The sequence below is a fragment of the Canis aureus genome, chromosome 1, assembly GCF_053574225.1.
Source record: "Canis aureus isolate CA01 chromosome 1, VMU_Caureus_v.1.0, whole genome shotgun sequence".
NCBI lineage: Eukaryota > Metazoa > Chordata > Mammalia > Carnivora > Canidae > Canis > Canis aureus.
Window position 1 is genome coordinate 75749413 of NC_135611.1, and position 20869 is coordinate 75770281.

Consider the following 20869-nt stretch of genomic DNA (forward strand, 5'->3'; position numbering starts at 1 on the left):
CTTCCTGATACTCTTCAAGGCCAATCTTCAATTTAGTAGTGTTTTCCATGTTAAAACTAAATGGAATCATTAAAAGCATCCAAATGCCCAACATAAATAGGTGTATTTTAGGTAACCAGATTCCTTCTGCTTAAATGAACAATTGTTGTGCTATTGGATTTGGAAAAGCTCTTACAGCAAATGGAAAACAACAAACTGGTTGCTACTTCTGTTGGGGGTGGAAGTTTATTTCAGTAGCTAGGAGTCCAGCTCTGGAGCTGAGCTGCCAGGGTTCAAACTCTAGTCCCAGGCACTAGTTCCATTACCTTAGAAATTTATAAAACCTTTCTATGCCTCATTTTCCCTATCTATAAAATGCAAATAAACCTATTTCTGGGATTGGGCAAGATGGCTGAAAAGTAGGGTTCCTCATCTAAGTTAGTCCCACAAACCTACCTAGATAACTTTCTAAACATCCTGAACACCTAAAAATTCGACCTGAGATGTAAGGAGAGAACAGCTGGAATGCTACAGAGAGAAAAGCTTTCACTTCAAACAAGGTAGGAAGGTGAAAATATTAAAAAGAAATAAGGTGGGGGAGGGAAACTGTGACTAGCAGGGCTAAAGCTGAGTGGTGAAAGCCTCCGGGACATGAAAGCTCAGCCCTGGAGAAGCAGGAACTTTAAAAATCTGTGCCTGAGTTTTCCCTGATGGAAAAGTGCTTAGCAGGGCAGTTGGGCAGAATCACAGGAGGGGCAGTGAAGCCACAAGATTCCTGGAGTCACTGTAAGAGGAGGAGTATCCAGAGGAAAGCTCACCAAAAATCAAGGTCTGATATCAGTAAAGGAGCACCGCAGTCTTCTGGGGCATTTGGGAGAAACCCACTAGTTATGCAGGCCGGCTCTGGAGCTACCTTTACACTAAAGCCCAGCAACAGACAGAGGTGGCTGTCTTCTGTTCCCTTTGGGAGAGGCAGTCCCCAGGACCATGGATCCAGTGGTGCAGGGCCCTCCATCCAAGGGCACCAAAGCAGACAAAGCCGGCTGTCTTGGGACAGGGGGAAGCCAGGAGGGCACAGGAAAGCAAGAACTCTCCTGCCACTGGGCGCTTGGTAAATGTGCAGATCAGTGCACCCACACCTGCCACCAGGAGCAACTAGGCCAGTGTGGACTGGGAGACTGTGGTTCAGCACTCGCAGGGAGCTTGACTCCAGAGATGGAAGTCTGCTGGCTGCCATTTTCCCCCTCTTTGTTTTACCTTGTGCCTGGGAGAGGCAGGGTGTCTAGGGAACAAAAGTCTCACAGGATAAACAGCTCACACTGAGCCCAGCATCTGGCAAGGGATGGGATATCTCCACCCAAGCACAGACATCTAAGAATCAGTGCAGCAGACCCTCCCCCAGAAGAACAAAGGAGGAGCAAGAGAAAAGCAAGTTTATTGACCAAGCAGCACTGGAAAGCTTCAGGACTGAGGGACAATAGCATAAAGAACTAGAGGATTTTTTTTCATTACGACTTGTTTTTATATCAGACTAAAAATTTGCAGTATTTTTCTCTTTTCCCAACTTAACTACAATATTTTACCAACTCTACATTTTTTTAAGTTTTTTTCCCCTTTCGACGTTCATATTACTACAATTGCATGTCTTAGGTATCTTTTTCACTTCTGGATTCCCTTCAATCTATTCAATTTGATTTTGGTAGATATACAAGATATGGGTATTTATTTTTGTTTTTTCTGCCTCGTTTTGTTTTACAATGGTGGAAGTTAGTACCTTCCAACACACAACCAAAATACACCCAGAACCAAGTGGGACACTCTGGTGTTTCATTCTGTGAGATTATATTCTCTGTTCCTTCCCATTCTGCCCTCTCCTTTATCTTGTTTAGGATTTTATGGTCAATGTTGTGTCTTTGGAATTAAGCACCTTCTAAAGTACAGAAGAAAAAACACTCAGAACCAAGATGATCATCCTCTAGGACCCCTCAGGGAGACTACATTCACTCTCCACTACAGCTTCCTCCCAACTACCATTTCCAGCCCTTTTTTTTCTCTCTCTCTTTTCCTTTTTCTTTTCTTCTTCTTTGTTTTTGGTATTTTATTTTAACTACTTTGTTTTACTATTTGTTTTTCACTTTAGAGATCTCATTTTATTTTGTTGTGTTTTTTTTGTTTAATTTTTTTGACTGCTTTGGAATCATCTACAATGTATTTAATTTAGGTTGTGGTTGATATTTTTGAATCAGCTTGCTCATACAGCCACTATGCAATGGACAAAATGACTAGGAAGAAGAATTCATCACAAAAGAAATAAGCAGAACAATACTCTCTGTCCTAGAATTACAGAATTAGGATTTAAATACAATGTCAGAAATTCAATTCAGAAGTATAATTAAAAAGCTACCCGTGGTTCTGGAAAAAACATAAAGGGTTCTAGAGACTTCATTATTACAGAATTGAGATCTCCTCAGGCCAAAATTTAAAATAGATTAAATGAGATGCAATCAAAACTGGATGCTCTAACTGCTAGGGTTAATGGAGTGGAAGAGAGAGTGAGAGATATAAGAGGCAAGTTGACAGAAAAAGAAGGAAGCTGAGGAAAAAAGAGAAAAACAATTAAGAACTCATGAGGAAAAGCTTAGGGAAATAAATGATAGCTTGAGAAGGAAAAATATACATCTAATTGGGATTCCAGAAATGGCTGAGAGAGAAAGAGAGGACCATAAAGGATATTTGAATAAATAATAGCTGAGAACTTCCCTAATCTGGGGAAAGAAGCAGGCATTCAGATCCAAGAGGTAGAGAAGACCCTCCCCCAAATCAATAAAGATCATTCAACACCTTGGCGTTAAATACTGAAACTTGCAAGTTTCAAAGAGAAAGAGAAAGTCCTTAAAGCAGTGAGGGACAAGAGATTTTTCACTTATATTGGGAGAAATATCAGATTAACAGCAGACCTCTCCACAGAGCCTGGCAGGCCAGAAAGGTCTGGCATGATATTGACAGGGTACTAAATGAGAAGAACATGCAACCACGAATACTTTATTCAACAAGGCTGTCATTCAGAATCGAAGGAGAGATAAAGAGCTTCCAAGAGGCAGCTCTGAAAGAGCTAGGCAGAAACTGAAAGAATATGTGACCCCAAAACCAGCTCTGCAAGAAATATTAAGGGGGACCCAGTAAAAAGAAAGAGGGAGCCCAAAGAAACAATCCACAAATACAGGGACTGAATACATAATACAATGACACTAGATTCATATCTTTCAATAGTTAGTCTGAACGTAAATGGGCTAAATGATCCTATCCAAAGACACAGGGCATCAGACTGGATAAAAAAGCAAAACCCATCTATATGCTGTCTACAAGAGACTCATTTTAGACCTAAGGACACCTCCAGCCTGAAAATGAAGGGGTGGAGAACCATTTACCATTCAAATGGCCCTCAAAAGAAAGCTGAATTAGCAATCCTCATATCAGATAAACTAGAGTTTATCCCAAAGACGGTAGTAAGAGATGAAGAAGGACACTATATCATACTTAAAGGGTCTATCCAACAAGAAGACCTAAGAATCATGAATAGTTATGCCCTTAATGTGGGAGCCACCAAGTATATCAATCCATTATAACCAAAGTAAAGAGATACTTAGATAATCATATACTAACAGTAGGAGACTTCAACAGGGCACTCTCAGCAAGTAACAGATCTTCTAAGCAGAACATCACCAAAGAAACAAGGGTCTTGAATGATACTTTATCAAAGAGTTTTTACAGATATATACAGAACATTGCATCCAAATGCAACTGAATACACATTCTTCCCAAGCGCACGTGGAACTTTCTCTAGAATAGACAACATATTGGGTCAGAAATCAGGTCTCAACCAATACCAAAAGATTGGGATTGTCCTCTGCATATTTTCAGACCACAGTGCTTTAAAACTAGAACTCAATCACAAGAAGAAATTTGGAAGAAACCCAAAAACATGGAGGTTAAAGAGCGTCCTACTAAAAGATGAATGGATCAGCCAGGGAATTAGAATAGAACTTAAAAGATTCATGGAAACTAGTGAAAATGAAAACACAAACATTCAAAATCTTTGAGATACAGCAAAAGCAGTCCTAAGAGGGAAATGCATTCCAATACAAGCCTCCCTCAAAAAACTGGGAAAAACTCAAATATACAAGCTAACCTTGCACCTAAAGGATTTGGAGAAACAACAGCAAATAAAGCCTAAACCAAGCAGAAGAAGAGCGATAATAAAGATTAGAGCAGAACTCAATGAGATAGAGATCAGACGATCTGTAGGAGAGATCAACAAAACAAGGAGCTGGTTCTTTGAAAGAATTAATAAGATAGATAAACCCTTAGCCAGCCTTATTAAAAAGAAAAGAGAAGACTGATATTAAATCACGGATGAAAGAGGAGAGATCACAGCCAATATCAAGAAAATACAAATTTTGAAAATATGAGCAGCTATATGCCAACAACTTAGGCAATATGAAAGAAATGGATGCATTTCTGGAAACTCACAAATTACCAAAACTGAAACAGCAAGAAATAGAAAACGTGCACAGGCCAATAACCAGGGAGGAAATTGAAGAAGTCATTACAATCCTCCCAAAACACAAAGGTCCAGGGCCAGATGGCTTCCCAGGGGAACTCTAAAAAACATTTAAAGCAGAAATAATACCTATTCTACTAAAGCTGTTTCAAAGGATAGAAAGGGAAAGAATACTTCCAAACTCATTTTATGAGGCCAACATTACCTTGATCCCAAACCAGACAAAGACCCCAACAAAAAGGAGAATTGCAGACCAATATCCCTGATGAACATGGATGCAAAAGTTTTCACCAAGATACTAGCCAATAGGATCCAACAGTATATTAAGAGGATTATTCAATATGACCGCATGGAATTTTCCCTGGGATGCAAGGCTGGTTCAACATTTGTAAAACAATCAACCTGTTACATCACATCAATAAGAGAAAAGACAAGAACCATATGATCCTCTCAGTATATGCAAAGAAAGCATTTGACAAAATTCAGCATTCATTCCTGATTAAAACTCTTCAAAGTGTAGGGATAGGGCAGCCTGGGGTGGCTCAGGGGCAGCCCTGGTGGCTCAATGGTTTGGTGCCGCCTTCAGCCCAGGGTGTGATCCTGGAGACCCGGGATCGAGTCCCATGTCGGGCTCCCTGCATGGAGCCTGCTTCTCCCTCTGCCTGTGTCTCTGCCAGTCTCTCTCTCTCTCACTCTGTGTGTGTCTCTCATGAACAAATAAATAAAATCTTTTTTAAAAAGTGTAGGGATAGACGGAACATTCCTCATACAATAAAAGCCATCTATGAAAAGCCCACAGCAAATATCACTCTCAATGAGGAAAAACTGAGAGCCTTCCCCCTAAGATCAGGAACACGACAGGGCTGTCCATTCCCACCACTGTTATTCAACATAGTACTAGAAGTCCTAGCCTAGGAATCAGACAACAAAAAGAAATAAAAGGCATTCAAATTGGCAAAGAAGAAGTCAACTTCTCCCACTTCACAGATGACATGACACTATATATAGAAAACCCAGGGCAGCCCCGGTGGCTCAGTGGTTTAGAGCCACCTTCAGCTCAGGGCCTGATCCTGGAGACTGGAGATCGAGTCCCATGTCAGGCTCCCTGCATGGAGCCTGCTTCTCCCTCTGCCTGTGTCTCTGCCTCTCTCTCTCTCTCTCTCTCTCTCTCTATCTCTCTCTATCTCTCTCTCTCTCTCTCATGAATAAATAAATAAAATTTTTTAAAAGGAGTAAAGTTTTTTTAAAAAGAAAAAAAAAAAGAAAACCCAAAGACTCCACCCCAAGATTTCTGGAACTCACAGCAAGTTGGCAGTGTGGCAGGATACAAAATCAATGCAGAGAAATCAGTGGCATTTCTGTACACTAACAATGAGACTGAAGAAATAGAAATTAAGGAATCAATCCCTTTTATAATTGCACCCAAAGCATAAGAAACCTAGGAATATATCTAACCAAAGAGGTAAAGGATGTATACTCTAAAAACTACAAAATACTTATTAAAGAAACTGAGGAAGACACAAAGAAACAAAGTCCATGTTTGTGGATTGGGAGAATAAATATTGTGAAAAAGTCTATACTTCCCAGAGCAATTTACACATTACATGCAATCCTTATCAACACCTTGCTCTTTCTTCACAGAATTGGAACAAATAATCTTAAGATTTGTATGTACTCAGGAAAGACCCCCAAATACCCAGAGGATTACTGAAAAAGAAAACCAATGCTGGAGAGCATCTAATGCCTGGCTTCGAGCTGCATTACAAAGTTGTGATCATCAAGACAGAATGGTACTGGCACAAAAACAGATGCATAGATCAATGGAACAGAATAGTGACCCCAGAGATGGACCCTCACCTCTATGATTTACCCTTCTTCCACAAAGCAGGAAAGAATATCCACTGGAGAAAAGAGAGTCTCTTCAACAAATGGTATTGGAAAAATTGGAGAGCCATGTGAAGAAGAATGGAAATGGATCTTCTCTCACACCACACACAAAGAAAAAAAAATCAAAATGTTTGAAAAATCTAAATATGCAATAAGAACCCATTAAAATCCTAGAGGAGAACACAGGCAACAACTTGTTTGGACTTGGCCACAGTAACATCTTGCAAGACACACCTGTGAAGGCAAGGGAAACAAAAGCAAAAATGAACTGTTGGGACTTCATCAAGATAAAAAGCTTCTGCATAGCGAGGGAAACAATCAACAAAACTAAAAGAAAAGTTACTGAATGGGAGAAGATGTTTGCAAATGACATATCATATAAAGGGTTAGTACCCAAAATCTATAAAGAACTTATCAAACTCAACACCCAAGAAACAAAAATTCCAGTCATGAAATGAGCAGAAGACATGAACAGACACTTCTGCAAAAAGAACCTACACATGGCCAAAAGCACATGAGAAAATGCTCCACATCACTTGTCATCAGGGAAATACAAATCAAAACTACAATGAGATACAACTTCTTACCAGTGAGAATGGCTAAAACTAACAAGACAGGAAACAATAAAGGTTGGAGAGGATGTGGAGAAGGGGAACTCTTCTACTGTTAGTGGGAATGCAAACTGGTACAGCCACCCTGGAAAACAGTATGAAAGTTCCTCAAAGAGTTAAAAATAGAGTTGTCCTATGACTCAGCAATTGCACTACTGGGTATTTACCACAGATATACAGATAAAGTAAAATTCCGGGACACCTGCACTCCAATGTTCACAGCAGCAAGTTCACAATAGCCAAATTGTGGAAGGACCTTCAATGTCCTTTGACAGATGAATGGGTAAAGAAGATGTGTTGTGTATATACAAAGGAATATTACTCATTCATAAGAAAGGACAAATACCCACCATTCGCTTCGATGTGGATGGAACTGGAGGATATTATGCTGAGTGAAATAAGTCAATCGGAGGACAATCATCATATGGTTTCAGTCACATGTGGAATATAAGAAATAACGAAAGGGACGATAAGAGAAAGGAGGGAAACTGTGTGGGAAAAATTAGAGAGGGAGGCAAACCATGAGAGACTCCTAATTCTGGGAAACAAACAAAGGGTTGCAGGAGGGGATGTGGGTGGGGGGATGGGGTCACTGGGTGACAGCACAAGGAGCACCCAGCACTGGGTGACAGCACTAAGGATGGGGTCACTGGGTGACAGCACAAGGAGTACCTGATAGAATAAGCACTTGGTGTTATACAATATGTTGGCAAATTGAATTTAAATAAAATATTTCGTTTTAAAAAGAACATTTCTGTTTCCCATATGACTAAGGGATTGTGGAAAATCTGGCACAGCTAAGTTACTTCTAATAAATTTGTAAAAGCTTTACAAAGTGTAGGATTTGAACTTCTTAGGTCTTTATCATGAGTATAGTAAAATAATTAAGGGTGTAACTTATAGTTGACAGCTTCTCTTCTAAATTCCATGAGAACAGGGATGATATATGCAGTCTCAGCGGCCAGCATTGCATAAACCATAGCAGGTACACAAAAAAATATTTGTTAGACGACTGAATGAGAACCCCTAAGACCCAGGAAACTATATGTCACATTAAGGGTTGAGAAGAAAGGCTGATAGGAAACAAGAAATGGAGAAGTCTGGGTGGTAGGAGGAGATTACCAACATCTGTATCACAGAAGCCAGGGACAAGAGTGTTTTAAGGGAGAAGTGACCCATTGTGTATAATGAAAACTGGATGGAAGGACATGAAAACCATCAATGGCTCCACCCTCATGACTTAAGCACATTATTTTTTTGTCTATTTATCTTTATAGTCACAATGAAAGAGTCTGTATAATTTCTAGAAGGATAACTTCCTTATCTATTTTGATCCCAATTTCTCCAGGCCGGTAATAATCGAATATTCTACTGCTAGATTCTGCAGTTTATCAAACTTCTATTTGCAAGTTAGGCTATTTTCCTGCCAAACTCTGTCCTTAAACAGTTTTGTTTCCTTGAATTCAGTTCTCATCCTCATTCTGCCAGCCTGTAACCCGTGAAATGGGCAAGAATCTGGAGACATTGAAGCCTTCACACATGACTCAGAAAGCAAACTCCAGTAGACTTTACTGACTTTCTGAAAGCTTGACCCAAAAAAAACCAGTCACCTAATAGGATCCAAAGCCCTTGGCCACCTCCAGTCAACATCTCTGCCCGTTTCCATGCCTCCAATCCCACAGTTCTTTGCAGCCCACTCATCTCCACACCACAAATGAAAGCAGATGATTGTCCATTGCTGCTGCACCCCCTGGGTCTGCATTAGAGTTAATTGGTTCCTTTTACAATGAAATGAGAGCCCCTCAACAGGGGGGAGTTTCACTTAATTCACTTACAAATTGTCAGATTAACAAACCTTGGGCACACAGGGAAGCCATGTTCTGCCTTTCCATTTTCCAGACAGGAAATAATTATAGGTCTCTAGTATTTACAGCACGATGAAGAGGACCAGATCCCTCCTCTTTTAGGGTCCCCGCTAAGACTATGCTTTGTGTCTAAGTTATTCTATCAGGCTATAATAGTTACATCTCTCCAGAGGCTGGAGAACTCAGACTCGGGATTTGAACCGGGAAATGCAACCCTGAGATCTGGGGGCATGATTCTATCAAGGGATTCTCTGCTCACAACTGCCTTGGCTCCCAAAGAAGGTGGATCATTGGCCACGTGTGAGAAGCTTCCAAGGAAATAGTCATCCTCTGGGTGTTTATGCGGACCTTCGCATTCATTTTCTAGTAAGATCTATCTCTTCATCTTTCTGCATAGGTTTACTGGAGGCCTGTCTTTTGGAGAATTGGGCTACAATTTCTTCTTGGGCTCTTAATCCTGAGGACTGATCCTGGATTTATGGCTTTTGATTGGTTGGGCCAACAAGTTCAGGTAAGTTGAGTTCAAATGAACATCTTGCCAATAAGTGCTTTTAGTATTTGGATATAATCCTCAAGACATGTCAGAAATAGGTTCAGCTTGACACAGCTGGCACCTCTGGGGCGGGATGAAAGGGACAATCAGGATAGGATAGTGATGTCATGGATGATATGGGGGAGAGACAACAATTATTAAGTAATAATTAAACAGATTAACATATTCTACACAAACAAAAATGTAGGTCAACTAATGCAGATGAATAAACCTATTTCTGCACACCAGACAGGATTACCCTAGTGGATTGACACAGCGGGCTCCTTCTTAAGCATCCCAGAGTCATACTGAATGTCACAAACGACAGGAAATCTGTATGCAGTTATAGCTCAAAAATATACTTCCACGCCATCTACTGGAGCGGGGAAAGCTATGAGGATAGTCCTTCCACAACTCACCAGCAAGTTTGCTGGGCTCCTCCTTGGTCGACTGTAACCACCAATTCCAGGTTGTAATGATTGTCGGCTCTTCCTTTCTTTAACTCAGACCTTCTTGGAATATACTAATGCTGGTGCAGAATTTGTCTTCGGTGACACGTACGCAGACCACTTATTTGCATTTAAGGTAAAACCAAATCCCTTTTTGAAGTAGTTACCTCCTTTCAGGATCGTCTGGGTCTTTATAGACATTCTGATAGAACCTGACCAGAAACCAGATATACACCTGCTGGTCATGTCCTACATAGATAGCACAACATTGCCTTTTTCCACTTATCTGATTTTATCTGAAGTCCACAGATTGTAAACATTTTCTTTGTGACTACAGCACTGAGAGAAACATCTAGAGGAAGTCAGAAATATACAAATAGTTTTGAGGGGGCTCCTAGCATTGCCTGAGATACTACTGAAAAGACCTATGGGGTAATAGTATCTGTGACATCAGGGAAAGGAACACTTGGTACCTGGCCATGATCGGGCACATGGCCACTGAAGGCTTCTAGGCCCAGGATCAGTGACAGCTCTGTGCTCAGGAACCCCATCAGCCTCCCAACAGGAGACTGCTGCCCACCCACATTCACCTCTGTTCTTCCAGAGCCATTTCCGTGCAAAACCTTTCGTGTCCTTCCTTCAGCACAGCAGACCTGGAGGCTGACCCTTCTCCCAACCAAAGGAGGGACATTATTCTCCAGGGGAACAGCATTCTGGCCTCCCTGCACTCCCACACACCCAGGAAGCACAGTTTCCCCTGTCAAGACCCTGCAAATACTTGTTGATGAGTCCCAAGGATAAATTTGGCTTTTTCTACAGCATTCTTTCTTGCAGTGCCATTGTTTCTATACTTCTAAATTGTTTTCTCACTTAGGGACTCTAAGCTTACCTCCAAACTACCCAGTATAAAAGACCATCTTTTATACTGATTCTTGACTTGTTGATTTTTTAAACTGCTGATTTGATGCTTTGGTGCTGAGATAACTAAGCCATCTCCAAAAGGCCAAAGGTTTGGAAATATGCTGCTATCAAGAATTGAACCTAGACCTGGGAAAAAGAAAAGTCACTGGGAAAGCCTAATTTGCTACTCTTTAGACTTTTCCTGCCCACCCACCCACCCACCACCTCCTCTTCCCCAGAGCAGTGGCCTCCATCCTTTCTGCCAAAGCAGAATCCCTGTGGGAACATTCACGAGATAAGCCCCAATAATTCCCTGAAGCTTTCAGGAAGGCTCTGCTTGCCCATTAAAGCCAATAAAAGCATATAAGTGAGCTCTGAGTAATGGCACAGAATGTCTTTTAATATATATTATTAATAGATTTTTTGAATTAATTCTGTACGAATTGTCCTTGGTCATTCTATGTGTCTGGTGGCAGCTTGTCCCTGGCCTATTAGCTGGAGAACAGAGGGGAAGGGGTACATAGGGGCAGGAGTGCGGAGGGATCCAGCCCACAGCTCTGTGTGTTCTCTGCAGGGTAGAAACCGCTCACTGTGGAAACAGGCTGCATTGAAGGCACCCAAAAACGTCAGGGAAACAGGATCCAAAAAAAGACAATTGTGGTATCACTGAAGTAAACTAGCTTCCAAAGTTCATTTTTTTAGCAATTAAAAAAAGCTATAAATAAAATAATTGTTATTTTAAAAGGAGAGAAAATGAGTGGGAAAAATCAGAGAGGGTGACAAAACATGAGACACTCCTAACTCTGGGAAACGAACAAGGGGTAGTAGAAGAGGAGGTGGGCAGGTGGATGGGGAGATTGGGTGACATGAACTGAGGGGGGCACTTGACGGGAGGAGCACTGGGTGTTATACTATATGTTCTCAAATTGAACTCCAATTAAAAATATACAAAAATAAAAAACAAATAAAAGCTAAACGAATAAGTGCTTACTCTCTGGAAAGTGCATGTAAGCACATATCATGCCATATCTGATCCCTGTAGCCTTTCTAAATAAGAAATCTGAGAGGTGACTCGCACTCAATTTTGACCAGGATATTCTGCTAATGAGGCTGTTTAATATAAGAACTTCAAGAATATCTGCCAGTGGCCTTTAGTTTGTTGATCTACTGGTTACAAATCCCCCCCAAAACTGCATTCCTTCTCTGAGTAACTACAGTAAGAAAACATCATCGCAGAGAAACAAACAAAAAAAAAAAGTCAAGTTTCTTATGAAATATACTCAAGCTTATCCAGAGCAAATTCAAATAAGAGATTATAGATGGGGAAACTGCCTGATTAAAGTGTCACTTGATTCGAGTTTCCAGTATGTTGATGATGTTTCAGCAGGGCAAAGGAGGCAGGAGAGAGACCTGATCTGAATCATACGAATATACCAAGGCCGACATCAACTCATGATTGCTTTCATCCCCCCAACTCACCCCCAGGTCCTGCCAATCGTGGTTTTCTTCAGCACCGTAATGTCCATGCTTTACTACCTTGGATTGATGCAGTGGATCATTAGAAAGGTACTGGGACTTGAAACGATTGGGTGACAGGTGTACAGCTGCTTATTTGGGGACAAAGTCTTAAATGCCTTTTATCTAGGTTTTCCCAACATGCCTTTATGTTCATACCAAGATCCTCCATCACCTCCTCTTCCACCCCAACTTATTAGACCCTCGCCAAAAAATTCTACATGTAGCCATAGAGCAAATCTCGGAGACATTTAACGGGGCTTTGACCTGCTGGCTATCTTCAGGAAACCTTAGTAATTACTTCTTTGACCAAAGTATTGACTCCAGCAGAGCAGACGTCTGTGGGGAGAACAGCACCCTTCCTTCATCCTGGCTGTGTTTCCCTGTGCCTTACACGGAGTCCCGGCTTTCCCTCAGGATGTTGCAAAAGTGGAGACGCCTGCTCTAGTTGTTAGAAGATCAAAGCAAGAAGGGGAAGCTGCTTTGTGTTTCTGAGGGACTTGATAAGCACACACAAGTTTTGTTTTTTTTTTAAATAAAAAACGTCTGAAAAGTTAATCTCATTCCTGCCACCTCAGCATCTGTCAGTTCTACTAGACTTGTGTTAAATCAGAACCTGAGGAAATGTGTAAGTTAGTGCAAATGCACACTCAAACCAGGCGGTGCATACAAAGATTGGGCACAGCCATAGCCCTCCCTTGATCCTTGTAAACACATAAATGAGAGGGAAGGAGAGACAAAGCAGAAGGAGAGAGAGGGACTCAGAGAGGCAGAGAGAAAGAATAGCAGCTGAATTCAGAATTTCAGCAACAGTGTAATTTTCTGATTGTTGACTTGAACATTCAGCAGTACTGGGCTCATGTCTAAGCAGAAAGGAAGGACAGAATGCAACAGGATGTCCCCATTCTGAAGCAGGCACCACAGTCTCTAGCGGAAGGGCTAGTGTAGAAGTGGGACCATAAACCATGTTCATTTGAGAGTTTAGCACAAAAGGCCAAACCTCAACTACATCCCACTACTTACTAGCTGGGTGATCTTAGACACCCAGGTGTTCTGTGCCTTGGATTCCTTTGCTATAAAATGGCTATGATTACAGGACCTCTCATAAAGGGTCGTTGTGATCATTAAATTCATTGCCTGAATCAAGAGCTTAAAACAGTGCTTGGTATGCAGCAAAGCTTGTCATGACTGTTAGCAATTATTATAATTTATTACTCTTATACAACATTTTGATAGACAATTGTTTGTATGATGAAAGTATGAATTCAGAGGATATACAGTGACTCAGCCCTACCATTCACATAGGAGGATTTGATGGGTCCACTTTGTAGGCTAAATAACATACGCTCACATTATGCACCAGTGCTGGCCTGCCAACAATTATTGAAAGCATTTTCCTTGAAAGATTTTCATCCCTACTTTGAAGAGTCACATATACAGCTCTTCACTGACTTTGTTCCTTTTCCCCTTTTAGGTTGGATGGGTAATGTTAGTTACTATGGGATCATCTCCTATTGAATCTGTAGTGGCTGCTGGCAATATATTCGTTGGACAGGTAAGTTGTAAAATCTAAAAACAAAACTCCTATTGAAGTGGATAATCTCCCTGAAAGGAGAATTAAAACTATAACAGCATCTTTGTCTTTTAGTGTCTGGGAAAGGTGTCAAAATAAGGAACCCCCAGCACTGACAATGTCCAGATTCCATAGAAAGAGAGAGAGAGAAATGGTGTATGAGAGAGAACCGTTCCGAGTGTCCCAGTGCCCTAGCATCATTTTGGGTTCTTCAAAGTTTATGGAGAGGAGGCAAGATGCAATCATTTTATCTAAGTGTTATATAGATTCTGTACATATTCTCAACCAATCTTTTCTGAGTTGATTGAATTGTTAGGTCTCAGACCTACCCTTCAGAAGCTACCAGGTCACCCTCTCAAAGGGAGTTCACCACTTATCTTGAGGCTGCACAGATGTAACAGGCAGCCTCACTTTCTGTGGTATAATGCTTGTGGTAAGGAAAAATACCAAGAAAGACTTTTCACCAACAACCCTGCAGCTGTATAAATAGTTGCACTTATTCTCAATGTGTCTGTACTGGCTAACAGACTGTCTTAGATGGGCCTGAAGGAAAATGCCAATAAGCAAAAGTCTTTTCATATTTCTGATCAATCACATGGTTAAATGCTTTGACAGAAGCCCATTTAAGCAAGGAACTATGATGCCAAGGGGTGTCCTTCAAAAGAGCAGCATTCCTAAGGGGGGGATAAGTAAGAAATGGTAATCATCCTCATCACTCAGAATATGTAGCTTCAGGCAAATGGAATTACACACCCAGGAAACAACGTGTGAATGCTTGCCAGCAGAGCGTCCCAAGGAAATTGAATCTGACACAAAATTCAAGTCACCCAGAGAAACACATAGCTCCAAATCCAAGGCTTACAACTGCTCCAGGCAGGCTGAGCCTTATTGGTAAGCCCAGTTTGCTAGCCTGGAGGATAGTCTTTAGGAATGAGCCAATACTTCATTCCTTAGGAGTTGAAATTAGTATAATTTTAGTCATAAAATATCTCAGGACTAATTAGAACACCATCTTGACTCGATTACTCCTATCTGCAGGGTAAAAGGGCTCATGTACTGAGTTTCTATTTAGTCCATGAAGTGAAGCTCAACACATTCCATCTTATAGAACAATTACAAATAATGAGGGGAAACTTGTAAAATTGCACACATGCTTCTGTGGTGCTCAACTGAATACTTACTATGCTAAAAGTACAGTTATTATTTATGGAGAGTCCCATGTCGCAGGCCACCTGTCCTCCTTAATGGGATTCAAGCCCTTACAACTACACTTTCTCTAACTCCTTTCCTACCCTAGGGAAAGAGTGGGGTATATGATTCCCAATTAAGAAAGCCCCTGTGGGCACCTGTAACCTGTCCTTGTTATTGATGGTATGTTCTTAGGCGTCTCTATTTCCCTTTGGTGTAAGCAAAGAGGTTTATGGTCGGTCACGATGAAGCTGGAAGATGGGAAGTCACCAGTTCACAGGGCTAGGGCTCGGTTACTTGGGCAATAGTGTTCCAACTTTAGAAAAGTGTACCTGGCCAGTAGACTAGGCTAGTGGAGACTTTATATGAATTGGCCTTGTAAACTCTGCAAACTTTACACATGACTCAATATGCACACTGACGTAGAGTTCAATGAATCAGACATCAATGGTGTGAGTTCTCAAATGAATATGCATCAGAACCACAATTGAAGGCTTGTTCAAACATGATAGCTGGTCCTATCCCCATAGTTTTTGAATCAGTAAGTCTGAGAACTTGCACATCTAGCAAGTTCCCAGGTGATGTTGATGGAGCTGTGGTTCACACTTAGAAATACTGCTTTACATCTGACTCTTGGTTTTGGCTCAGGTCATGATCTTCTATGGGTGCTGGGATTGAGCCCCGTGTCAGGCTCAAGCTTGTTGTGGAGTCTGTTTGAAATTCTCTCTCCCTCTAACTCTTTTCCTCACACTTGCTCTCTCTCTCTCTCTTTCAGAATAAATAAACTTTCAAAAAAAAAGAAATACTGCTTTAGACAATGGAATCTGGGGCACCTGAGTGGTTCAGTCAGTTGAGTGTCCAACTCTTGGTCTCAGCTCAGGTCTTGGTCTCAGGCCAACTATGGAAAAATCCCAATGCCCACCGACACATGAATGGATAAAGAATTGTGGTATCTATACAATAGAATACTACTCAGCCATAAAAAAAAAAAATCTTGCCATTTGCAACAACATTGATGGAATTAGAAGATATTATGCTAAGCAAACTCAGCCATTCAGAGAAAGACAATTATCATATGATTTCACTCATAGGAGTAATTTAAGAAATAAAACAGAGCATCATAGGGGAAAGGAAGAAAAAACAAAACAAGACAATATCAGAGAGGGAAACAAACCATAAGAGACTATTTAATTATAGAAAACAAACTGAAGGTCCCTGGAGGGGAGAGGGGTGGGTGGACAGAGTAACTGGGTATGAACATTTAGGAGGACACGTGATGTAATGAGCACTATAATTATATAATATTGATGAATCACTGACCTCTACCTGTGAAACCAATAATATGTTACAAGTTAATTAATTGACCTTAAATCAAATTTTAAAAATAAAAAATATAATATGGTATTGCATATGTGAAAGTTGAGAGAGTAGATCTTAAGAGTTCTCATCACAAGAAAAAAATCATAAAAAAAGAAAAAAATCATTACTTATTGTGGCGATCATTTCAAAATATTCACATATATCAAACCACTATGTTGCGTGCATTAAATTAATATAGTGTTATGCCAATTATACCTCAATTTTTTAAAAAAATAATTTTATTGCCAAAGCCCAGACATTCTATGTTCCATTAATCATTTAAGTCAGACTAAAACACTCCCAAAATAAAAAAAGCCAACTGAGAGAGTTTTTGGAGTTGCAAATTCAGGAAGATTCACATATTGAAGATTATTCTTTGCATATCTAGACATCTTTATTACATGCTGAACATTTTGAATGACATATCATAGAGACTCTGGATTTTGTTCTATTCCTCTAAGAAGTGTGATATTTTGTTTTAACAAACAGATGAATTACTAACATGTCATCTTGATCCTATTGAGTCTTGGGTTTTGACTTTGTTAAGGCAGAATGTTTCATCTTTGTTCTCAATGCTATGGCATGTCCCTTACACCTAGGACATAGTCCTTCCTCCTGAGGTGGGCCTTTCCAGTGTCTCAAGTAAGCGTCCACCTCCACTTTAGTTGTGTCAGAATTCCAATAGCTCTCTTGAGTGGCTACTACTCAAATCACGGTTCACCTCTCAATCCCCAAGAAGCTGTTCCCAGCTGACTTTGCAGAGTCTCATTCCATGTATATACAGCTGAAGATCTGGCAAAGAATCTGAAGGAAGCCCTTACACAGATTTCTGGGGCTAGTTCTCTTCAGGTTCATCCTCTCTGGTACCCAAATCTGCAAGTTCCAGCAGCCTTACAACTCTGACCTTCTATTTTTGTGTCCTTTCCCCAACCAGACTGGTGATTTCTGCTTAGGCTCCACTTCCCTACAGTTTGGAAAATGTCTCAGGCAAAACATCAGCATGGAAGTGAACCTCACCTTGTGTGTTTCTCTTTCCTCAAGAACTGCAGCCCTGGGATGCCTGGAATTAGTTCTTCATCTATTTTGCCCAATTTTATATCTGTTAATGGTAGAAAAGTGAACCTGTTACTCTGTCTTGGCAAGAATTGGAAGTCCTATGAATCTTAACACATCAATAATTTTCATTATTCTAAGAATAACAACGACCTCTAAGCTAAAGCTATCAACACCAGTTTAAAATAAGCCCTGGGGGACGGCCTGGGTGGCTCAGTGGTTTAGCGCCACCTTCAGCCCAGGGTGTGATCCTGGAGACCCAGGATCAAGTCCTACATCGGGCTCCCTGCATGGAACCTGCTTCTCCCTCAGCCTGTGTCTCTGCCTCTCTCTCTCTCTCTCTCCCTCTCTCTCTCTCTCCCTCTCCCTCTCTCTCTCTCTCAAATAAATAAATAAATAAATAAATAAATAAATAAATAAATAAATAAATCTTTCAAAAAATAAAATAAAATAAGCCCTGGGCTTGTAATGAGAAAACCCAGTTACTCCCCCAGTTCCTTCTCTGCCTGGCTGTCATTTAAGCTCCCTAACTCTCAGATTTCAACTCTGTGAAACAAGCCAAGTTACCTGATCACTGATGTCTCCTTTAGCTCTAGCACGTGAAGGTCCTTCTACTCCCATTATGTAATTGGGTTAATGAGAAGTATTACTTCAGGAAACAAATCAGCGGTTCTTTGTAAAGGGAAAAGCCATGTCTGAAACTCTCCATCCATAGGAGATTCATTGGGGATCCAAGCCCCCAGCAGTTCCTCTGTGCTTGAATGATGGTGCAGCAAGCTCCAGGTCAGTACAGAGGGCAGGAGCCGTGAGCCACACAGAGGAACACAGCGTGGTGGACCACGTCAGAATACAGGCCCCAACTGACCCAATGTCCAAACTCCTTACTTTGCTTCTCTGACCTACCTCACCATCTGTGAAATGGCAAAAATGATAACCCCTTGTAGGGCTGTTCTAGGGATCAACTTAGATAATGCATGTGTTTTGGGGTAACACACAGAAGACTTTTTACCCCTGATATTTTAAAATGCACAGTGGCCTCTAAGAAATGGCAATTCATACATTAAGTTTTGAAATTTCTTCCCCACCACTGTATCTTGCCCATCCCCCTCGTGCTACTGCTGCAAACACCACTATCCTGATGCTGTATGCATGGAGAGCAATCAGGGGTCAGCAGCACCCTCTAAAGTGGCACCTCATCAACCTCTCCCCTTCCTGAGGAAATAATCCAAATTTTTTCACCTTAAATGAAAAAGAATTGAGAAGGCTTGAATCAACTAAGATTATCTCAAGAAGAGAATGGAATACATTTTTTAGATTTTGAGGATTGCAAAAGAAAAATATCTCAACCTTGGTCTCAGTCTCTACCTTTGCACTCAAAATATTCTCAAAACTAAAGAAAGGCAGGGTTTCAGATCCTGGGAGGAGGTCCCCTGAACTATGGAACACCATCCCCAGAGGACAATGACCAAGAACTGAGGACTTCTCCAGAGAATCCACTGAAGAGCACTCTGAACTGAGGGAGGCCCAGAGGAAGTAACATCACCATCCTTTGAAAGGCACCAGCTAGTACTGGGTGGAGCAGGTACCACATGGTCAATTGAAAGGGGTTAGGGCAGGGAGGGTAATGGGATGAGACACAAGGACAATCAGTTCAGCAGTGCCCCAAGTCACAAGAAACAGCCACTACGAAGGGCTGACCAACTTGATTTTTCCCCACTGGAAAATGGAAGTTTGGAGAAATTGCCTTTTAGACTGCAAAACTTTCAAAGGCTTCATGAATGATCCAGAAAGGACAGGGGACCCCGAAGAGTATGATGATAAGCTTTTTGCCAATCTAGAGGATGGACACTTAAGCTTATTTGTTCTATACAAGCTGCCACCTATAATGTGCCCAAAGACCAAAAAACAAGTCTCAACACATATGAACTCAACAAAGTATCATGAATAAGTGTGAGCTGAACTAAATGAAGACAAAAGCATATATATTATGCTGGCAGGACTTACTAGCCAAAATGACACCTACTAAAATACAAGCTTTATAAAGATGAAACTTTGGTGTTTTGTCCACTGCTGTATCCCCAGCATTTAGAATGATACATATACAGCTTAACAATTATTTGTTGAATTGAATTAGTTAAATGAACTGGATGGAGAGAAGAACCTTTAATAATGTGTCACATGGCTGTCTCTGCATCCCCTTACTATCTAACATAGTTACCAGCAGCTTGAGGAAAGACTTAGAAGATCCCCTTCTCAAATTAGCCAACAACATCAAGGTAGGGAAAATAGTTGATTCATGGATGACCTGCATCAAAATGCCAAAAAAAGAAATGAAACCAGTAGAAGGAACTATAATTCATAGAAATTACTGCATATAAGCTGAAAAAATCAAATGTATAATTTCAAGATAAAGAAGACCTGCCCTCATGGAGTCTCTAAGGAAAGGACTTGCAAATATTAGTTGGCAGAAAGGAAGGCCTATATTTGCAACATTAGACACCTTTCAAAACACTCATGCAGAAGCAGATGGCCATTTTAGGAGAGTGTCCAGAATAAGTACAAAGTGGTGGAGTAGTTCTAGGGCTCCATGTATAGAATATCACATACATGTGGAGTATAATGTGAGTCATGTGTTGTGAGCCCAGAAAGGAATAGGCAAAAGAATGAGTGGGGAATCTTGAAAACATATCATCCGAGGGACAGTTAAAAACAAAACAAAAAAAACTTGGGATGCTTGGGTGGCTCAGTGAATAGGTATCTCACTTCATCCCAGGTCATGATCTTAGTGCCCTGGGATCTGGCCCCACATTTGGCTTACTCTCTCATAAAAAAATTAAAAAAATAAAAATAAATAAATAAATAAATAAATAATAAAAAGTAAATAGAATCTTAAAAAAAAAACCAACTTGGGTTATTGGGTTAGCTGTAGAGAAGAAAACACTGCTGGAGGGACAAGATGATTGTCTTCAAATACAGGTAGATGGCCTTAGTTCTGTGTATACCCAAAAGATAAAAGTAGGGCTACTAGATACAAATTATAAGGAGGCTTTAGAAGAGCTTCTCACGATCCAGAGCTGTTTGAAAATAGAATCTGCTGTCTTGGGAAGTTGTGGTTCCTTACCACTGAAGGAGAGAGAAGAAAATGAGAATTTGTATTTAGAGGGCCTGCTGTGTACCAGACACTGGAGTAGAAAATTTGTGTGATCTCATTTCTTCCTTACATTCGTCCTCTGAGATAAGCATTTATTATTAATACAGAATCCTTATATCCAATATTATCCCCTGTAGATAGGTGGTTAATTGAAAAAAATAAGTTAAAGCAAATAATCACAAAAGATGGCACATACATACCTTAAATATTTAATTTCAACTTAATATATAGGTTGCTTTCATTCCC

General features: G+C 40.6%; 1 protein-coding gene across 1 annotated transcript; it reads left to right on the plus strand.

Moving 5' to 3' along the window:
- Positions 1-966: 966 nt before the first annotated feature.
- On the plus strand, positions 967-17848 carry LOC144280865 (nucleoside permease NupC-like). Its single transcript, XM_077843690.1, has 6 exons — positions 967-1200; positions 9301-9414; positions 9943-10020; positions 12270-12350; positions 13774-13854; positions 17354-17848. Exons 1-6 carry the CDS (start codon positions 967-969, stop codon positions 17537-17539), a joined length of 774 nt encoding a protein of 257 aa, XP_077699816.1. The 3' UTR covers positions 17540-17848.
- Positions 17849-20869: the final 3021 nt, after the last annotated feature.

Coding starts and splice junctions, on each gene's coding strand:
- LOC144280865 (XM_077843690.1), top strand. CDS start 967: ATGGATCCAGTGGTGCAGGGCCCTCCATCCAAGGGCACCAAAGCAGAC. Junction 1,201..9,300: donor GCTTGACTCCAGAGATGGAA/GTCTGCTGGCTG, acceptor CTTTCTGCATAG/GTTTACTGGAGGCCTGTCTT. Junction 10,021..12,269: donor ACCACTTATTTGCATTTAAG/GTAAAACCAAAT, acceptor ACTCACCCCCAG/GTCCTGCCAATCGTGGTTTT.